Source organism: Brassica rapa, chromosome A07 (genome assembly GCF_000309985.2).
Source record: "Brassica rapa cultivar Chiifu-401-42 chromosome A07, CAAS_Brap_v3.01, whole genome shotgun sequence".
NCBI classification, from domain to species: domain Eukaryota; kingdom Viridiplantae; phylum Streptophyta; class Magnoliopsida; order Brassicales; family Brassicaceae; genus Brassica; species Brassica rapa.
The window spans coordinates 24608559-24616167 of record NC_024801.2 but is presented as its reverse complement, the minus strand read 5'-3'; the positions used below and the strand labels follow the sequence as shown (position 1 = coordinate 24616167).

Below are 7609 nucleotides of genomic sequence, written 5' to 3'. Positions count from 1 at the left end.
TCTTAACCATGACCAAAATTTTGATTTAGGACTGTTTAATAATAATAAATTTATTATCTTCACTGACTTAGTAATCAGTAGTATTTAATACGGTTAAATTACATTAAACCAATCAGTAATGATTTTATCTATAGGACTGGACCTGAAAACGGTTTAGAATTTAAAAAACTAGAACCAGACAAACATTTCAAGTTTTCAACTATTGGTTGTCGGGCCCACTCGAAGCAGGACCCTTCAAAAATAGGCGTATGCCACTTAAGAATGGAGAGCACACGGTATTCTTTAGTAAAAGGCGAAAGAATAGTTCGCTTTGTGCTCACCACATGGCTGCGTGGTTTTCTATCGAAGAGTGAGACCTATGTTTATAATGTAACTTCTGCTACAGCTGAGTCCCTGTTATCCGATGTGGTAGTGTTCGGACCAAAAAGACGCAACTGGATTTAAAACACTTATTGGGCACTGATGGGCCTGAAAATACCTTCGGCTTTTAAGAGATTTTTTCTTTATCCCCCAACTTACAACTCTTCTTCTCAATAGAAATCCAAGTCAAATGTTTTTTTTCCTTCTACTTTCAAATTCAATTATATGTTTTCACTTTTCAGTCAGATAGTGTGCATAAAATATCTAAGAGATTGCAATAAGTTAAACAAAAACATCTACAAATTTACAGATAACAAAGACATATATACAGAAGAAAAAGATATATAGACTTTTTTTTTGTGGGTTGTCCATCTAAATTAGATTAAGTGGTGGTTGGACGAATCAATTCTCCGAAGAACACCTCCATCTAACTGGATCTGATTTATATGAAAAATATAGTCTCTAGTCTTTGCTTCTTTTGCAAAAAGATAAATAGACTGCAAGGTTGTATTTCAACATAATGTCAAATTGGTAAGAAAATAAGTTCTAATATTAATCTTCTTATGTCTTGATAATGTATTCTAAAACTGGAGCAGTAGTACATATGGGCACAACAGAAGCAAAGCATTCATGTGTACATTTGCATGTATATGAGTGTACATGCACGTTTATTGGCATCTATGCGTATATAGTGTCATTAGTGTGATCCTTCTTATCTTGCAAAAAGCTGTTGAAAGGTAAAAGATTATATGAACTTTTCTTGAAATATTTGATTCCTTCAGCTAAATCCCTTAACCTGAATTCCTGTCTAAGTTCACAATGCCTCCAACTCTATATATATAAACGTCAATCCCTCTAAACTTTTCAAACATAATACTCTTATAAACCAAACTTACCTGCCACCAAAATATATATGGAAAAGAAAACAAACATCATTTGGTCAGATGTTTCCTAGAGTTCCTCTGAGCACTTCATTGGAGATACCATTTATTTTCTATCAAAATGTATTCCACTGAAGTGTTTGGGGGAACTCCTGGACTCATTTGGTATTTTCAGTTCAAAAGACTAGTTTGGTTGGAAATATACTATTTGATCAATCTTACTTTTTTTTTAAAAGAAATTTACGGTGTTGGTTGAGCACAATAAATCTTTTGTATATCCTTATAGAGCACTACTTAGCTTTCTTTTATTAGTCCATAGTACCAATTGAGCGTTTAGGACTCTAGGCTTACCTATATTAGTTTGCACGGATCACATAATGAATACTTATAATCTTAAATGTCTAAGTTCCTCGAACAATTCTTTTTCAAACTCTGGAAAGCAATTTCCACAAGACTGCATCTAATCCGAAGTGCCACCGCACTTAATATCTAGACCACCTTTTTTGCTTTGATGATGTGATTACATGATAAGAAACTTTACAAAAGTAGGGACAGCTTTTACTAGCTATACCAACTGGTGTGACCCCAAAAACTTACCTGTTAAAAAGATTACAAATCATTAATCATATGCGCTTATGAATCTCTTTATGTCCTCTTATAAAACAGAAAACTCATTTGATACTTTGCATTCCCACCCTTAAGCATATAACTGCTATGTATTGTAAACTCATATATTTCATAAATGTTACATTGGTCACACAAATCTTAATATCAACCAGAAAACCTACGTTTTCATTTACATTTCCATATATATATATATATACACGTCTATACATTTCCAACCAGAAAACCTATGGTCTTGAGAGAAGCTACAAAACTGTTCAACACACTTCGCAAGAAAATATATAAATATATGTTACTGACTCAAAAAGAGTCGCTAAATCTCCTTTCTCACCTTGAACGTAGAGATCTCCCGCGATTCTCCGACACAGATGAAGGAGACATGATTGCGTTTGGAGTAGAGCCCGTCTTTGTCAAAGTCTCAAGCTGTTGTAAAGTAGACAAGACATCAGACATCTCCGGTCTCAGCTTAGCTTCTGTGTTAAGACACCGCAATGCAATGTTGGCTGCTGCACAAGCCCCTTTGTGCGGGTAACGCCCTCCAAGCTTTGTGTCCATTATTCTAAACACTTTTCTCCTATCCACTAGATAAGGTATTGCCCAATCCACCAGATTCTGTTCCACTCCTACTTTCGATTTATCTACCGTGGGACGTCCCGAGAGTAGTTCGAGAAGCACCACTCCAAAGCTATAGACATCGCTCTTGGCAGTTAACCGGCCCGTTGCTATGTATTCAGGTGCTGCGTAGCCTTGAGTGCCCATCACTTGAGTTGTCACATGGGTTCTATCTCCTGTTGGTCCTGCTTTTGCCAATCCGAAATCAGATAGCTTTGCATTGAACTCCTGCATTTACAAATTAATTTCATTAATTGGAGAAACATTTCCTATAAATTTAATAAATTATATCTTGACAATTGTGATATATTCTTTTTGAAGTGTTAAAAATATTCAGTTTATGTTTTAGAAATTTTAGTAGGTGGTGTACCGAATCAAGTAGAATATTAGAGGCCTTGAAGTCACGGTATATGACTTTAGCTTCGTGGAGGAAAGCAAGTCCTCTCGCTGCACTTATTGCAACTTTCATCCTTGTCTTCCACGGAATCGGATCTGCGCCTCCTACGCAAACAAGCAAGAAACACCAAGAAAAATAATAATCATATTTTAGATTTTCATCATAATTAACTTGAATGTAACTAGATCAGCTCCATCTAAATATAGCTACCTACTTCTAAATAGATGGTTCTCAAGGCTTCCTTTGGGCATGTACTCGTAAACCAAAAGCCGCTTCTCTCCCTCTAAGCAAAATCCAATGAGCTTCACAAGATTTATGTGATGAAGCCTCCCTAGATAGTGAACCTCAGTCTGAAACTCACCAACATTTTTATTATTATTATTTAATTTGTGCTAGACATTCCATAAATTAAATAAGAGTGATCTAAAGGAAACATATTAAGGATTATGAACTTACCAACCACTCTTTGTGTCCTTGAAACCCTTCTGATTTAAGTTTCTTGACTGCAACAACCATACCTGACCCTGGTTTCGAAGGCGACAAAGACTGCTCACCAATCCAACCTTTATAGACATAACCAAAACCGCCTTCACCGATAAGATTGTTGGGTTTGAAGTTTCTTGTTGCGGTTTTGAGCTCGTTGAATGTAAAGGCCTTTAGTGTTGGAGAAGGTAAGAGCTCTCCTTCACTTCTCGGTGTATGAACTGACCATGAACTAGTGAAGCTTCTGTTGCTGTAAGAGGGTATTATGAGGCTTGAGAGTCGAGATGGCTGACTCGGTTTAGGAGAAATTCTCGATGACCCTGTTGTCAACGTTTAACACCAACATCAAAAAATTCAATTACATGAAATTTTAGTTGGGATAACTACATGAAAATTCTGATAGAAGCTATAATCGATGAATAACGGTAAACAAACAGAGTATTCAATTTCTTATAACAAGAACATAGTATTTGTTTCATTTCATTTTAAACTAACCATCCCGATGATTGAATTAACGAAACCTATGATAAAATACACATCATAGTTTCGTTTCATTAACAAGAAGTGGGTTTTGTTTCATACCTCCAAAAGAGCTTTCTCTGTTATCTACTCTTGCAGGAGAATCCAAGCAATTTCCCATTATAGAGATCGAGGTTTCTTGTCCGATTAAGCAATAAGAGTTGAATCTTTATGGAGCGAAGGAGAACAAGGAAAAAACAGAGAAAATTACAAGAAGCAACAGAGGATATTAAATTAAAAGAAAATATAAAGACAAGGAAAGGATTTGTATGATGAAAAATCTTCGTCTGTCGCTGTCGTCGTTGGTCAAAACCAAAGACGTGTATACCACCCATCGCTAGTTTGGTCTGCTGCACTTTCTAATTTCGCCTTTTCCTTCTCTCGAGTTATCTAAATAATTATAATCGCATGGAAATTTCTAGCAAGGTAATTCACACTATTTCACAATGACCCATGCGCACGAATTTAAGGAACTAATTAGAATATAGAAACAGAAAAGAGTGTGAAAGGATAAGTTTACAACGAAAAGAGTCGACGAGTCGTTGAAATTTGAAGTGGGTCGAAAGTCTATTAAACATTTTCAAAAGTCGAATAATTCCTTTTCCTCCAACCAAAAATTCCTATTCTTTTACCCTAAACTTGCAACGTCATGCATCTTTTGAGTCCAAACTTCTTTTTGTCGATGACTTTTCTTCTTTCTTGCAGCCAAACCTTTCTTTTTTTTTTTTATCTTGAAAAATACTAAAATGAAAGATATCGCTTACTTATGATACTGGGCTTTCAAAAGCCAAACCCAATAGTGTCTTACATATAATTTTGTCTGAACAACGTGGTACATAAAAGTCACAAAGTGTTCTGTTTTCTTTAATAACGTTTTTGTTTGTTTATTTAGATTTTACCTTTATAGATTGAACCCACATTTTTTCATATTTAGAAATTTTATTAATGCTAAAACACAACTGTGTTACAAAAAATAAAAATAAATAATGCTAAAACACAAATGATGAGCACAAATGAATGAACGCCAGTTTGGCAAATCATATTTATATCACTATTTTATGAACGCAACTTCAACAAACAAATCAATGATATATAATACATGTTTGAGTATACAGAGTAATGACCATAATATGCAGTTCAGTGTTTATTAATGGACAATATGTTCTCTTGATGTGGTGTTACCAAAAAAGAAAAAATGTTCTCTTGATCTGAATAAAGACTGCATTCCGGACGTTTTTTCTGCAATCATCCGACAAAATTAGATTAAACGGAAATTGTTTTCTGGAATTCCAGTTTTTATGATCTTGCCATTCAAAAGAAAGTAAACCTTGGAAGCACTCTAGTTATGTTATAATACAAACATGTAAAATAACTAACCATTTGATACTCTTTGATTGGAGCCATCAAGCCGGATTGAGAGTTCAAATGTTAGCTATTAGAGTTATTGGTTACAACAAGGAAATTATATTTATATATACGTGTCATAGTCATATATGTATGCTAATGCCTCCACCAATCTAAGCACTAGTTCGACCTTGCTTTTTTCAAAAGAATTTAGGTTCCTATTTATTCTTCGCTCAGTAATTAGAAGTTCTAGCGAAGGTCGGTCCCAAAGTCCAACTTGAGTTTTGGATGTGTGTGTCTACAAAAATATACCATAACCGACCGTTGACAAAATAATTAAAAAAATACTGAAAAGCATATAATATGTGGCAACGTGAAATGGCAACGAAAGATCGTTAGCTAATACTTAAACAAAGTGCAAAACATCGAACCACTATCCTTCATGTCATTGCCAGTCACATGCATCCCATCTCTCCTTTTACTATTTTATTTTCACTAAAATAACATATTAAATTAAGAAATAATATACGTATGCTTAATCTTTCGTAGTATGTCATCTGGCTCGTCATTTTTATTCATACGCTAGGACTTACAGAATATAGACATTCCAACATTTTCACTCTCCTTAATATTGTATTTTAATAGCTGCATTTATGCACATAGTTATCTATTTTTCCATTATGGTCTACGTAAGACCAAATTAGAAATGAATTAGCTTTTCAGAAGGTTCATATACAAATCTAATGCCCAATTTGTAAGTTTTATCATTGAGGATTATAAACTTAGACATTCTAAGTATATAACCGTATAAGAAACGAAATGATAAACTAATTAACAAATTGATATGTATTACGTTATATATAGCTTAATAAGAAAATATACATCGTGATCTTATGTACCTTTAGTTGATATTATTCTGAGCCATTCTTCCTTTGGAAGTGAGTAGTTAATCAAGTAAATGAAGCAGCAAGCACATGGCCACATAGCCATCTCTTCTTTACGGGTAATTCTTTGTTTTGTTGTAGCGACACTACCTATATAAAATAGTTGGGAAATACATGTTAGCATCTGATACACTGTCACCAAAAATGCCAAATATATTTTTTTCTCAAAAGAGATTTAAAAAAGAAAATGAGGTATTAAATATCCAGGCTTCAAAAGATTAGATTAAGGAAATGCACATGATCCCGTAAAGATTCTTAGATTAATTAATGCATAATGGCGCATTTTATAAGTTTGATGTCTCTTATCATATATCGTCGACTTTAAAGTATTATGGCATCCTCTAGGGTTTCAGATTCTGTCACATGGTTAGGGCCTGCCCTAAAATTTCGGGGGTATGTGGTTATATCTATGTAAAAAAATAAAAAAAATTTAAATTTAGAGGCCTAAAATTTTTTTTGAAACTTATTTGTATGTAATTTTTTTTTAAAATGTGGGGGATCTCTTGCAAATATTTTTCCTACCATAGTATAGGACCGGCCCTGCACATAGTTGCTTCTTCCCTATAAATTCTTCTAATTTTTAACCATCTTTTAAATTTACCAATTTACTATATATCCCTCAATTCGGTTATGAATATTTTAATGAGTATAACTATCCGGACTATTAGACGCTAACCTGTACTCTGAAAAAGAATCACATTTTCGCTAGTCATTTTTCCATATACTAATAATTCGTGCGGCTTAGATGTATTACAAATTATGGAAATTAGCGTTGTGGGAATTGCCATATTTGTCGAAGTTGATTTTCATATTTTGAACCTCAGCTTATCTCTATGATTCGATTTAGTTTAGACTTGTAACTTGCACGTATGAGAGATATTTTGCTTCAGTTTGATCCTCGGTTATAAAGCCATCTCCAGTAAAACACTAAAACGTAAAATTTGGTATAATTAATAAGATACCAAAATTGATACTATTCCATCAAATTTTATGTATTGTGAATAGTGTTACACTAAATTTGGTGTAATACTTTTCGTCATTCCAAATCTTCAAAATATATATTTTATTATGTTTTTTAATAATATAGTTTAATTATTATTAAATTTATAATTAAACATAAATATATTATATTATATTATTTTTATTTTTAATTTATTTTCACATAATAAAAAAAAATTATTTTTATTTTCAAAATAAATATCACTTACAAATAATAAAATATAAATAATAATTTAAATGTGATAAAATAATTATTTACCAATTAGAAATATTAAAAATTTTAAAACTAAAAATATCAAATAATATATAATATAATTTTTGGTATGAAATTTGATGTAATTGTTAGAGATGTCAAAAAAATATGAAACAAACCACTAAATTTAATGAATTGAATCACCAAATTTAGTTTAAATTAAACATCAAATTTAATGTCATTGTTAGAGATG

General features: G+C 32.7%; 1 protein-coding gene and 2 non-coding genes across 3 annotated transcripts; 1 reads left to right on the top strand and 2 right to left on the bottom strand.

Annotated features, from left to right (window-relative positions):
- Nucleotides 1-211: 211 nt before the first annotated feature.
- Nucleotides 212-329, bottom strand: LOC117127034. Its single transcript, XR_004449792.1, has one exon. It is a non-coding gene; the product is annotated as a U5 spliceosomal RNA (small nuclear RNA).
- A 975-nt stretch (nucleotides 330-1304) lies between these two features.
- Nucleotides 1305-1398, top strand: MIR395B (microRNA MIR395b). Its single transcript, NR_128647.1, has one exon. It is a non-coding gene; the product is annotated as a microRNA MIR395b (primary transcript).
- A 552-nt stretch (nucleotides 1399-1950) lies between these two features.
- On the bottom strand, nucleotides 1951-7309 carry LOC103831520 (probable serine/threonine-protein kinase PBL18). Its single transcript, XM_009107398.3, has 5 exons — nucleotides 3940-7309; nucleotides 3331-3677; nucleotides 3089-3224; nucleotides 2848-2978; nucleotides 1951-2705 (listed from the first exon to the last, which is right to left on the bottom strand). The coding sequence occupies exons 1-5, from the start codon at nucleotides 3995-3997 to the stop codon at nucleotides 2193-2195; spliced, it is 1185 nt and encodes a 394-aa protein (XP_009105646.1). The 5' UTR covers nucleotides 3998-7309; the 3' UTR covers nucleotides 1951-2192.
- Between the last annotated feature and the right edge of the window lie 300 nt (nucleotides 7310-7609).

Coding starts and splice junctions, on each gene's coding strand:
- LOC103831520 (XM_009107398.3), bottom strand. CDS start 3,997: ATGGGAAATTGCTTGGATTCTCCTGCAAGAGTAGATAACAGAGAAAGC. Junction 3,678..3,939: donor CAGAGAAAGCTCTTTTGGAG/GTATGAAACAAA, acceptor CGTTGACAACAG/GGTCATCGAGAATTTCTCCT. Junction 2,706..2,847: donor CTAATATTCTACTTGATTCG/GTACACCACCTA, acceptor TTGTAAATGCAG/GAGTTCAATGCAAAGCTATC.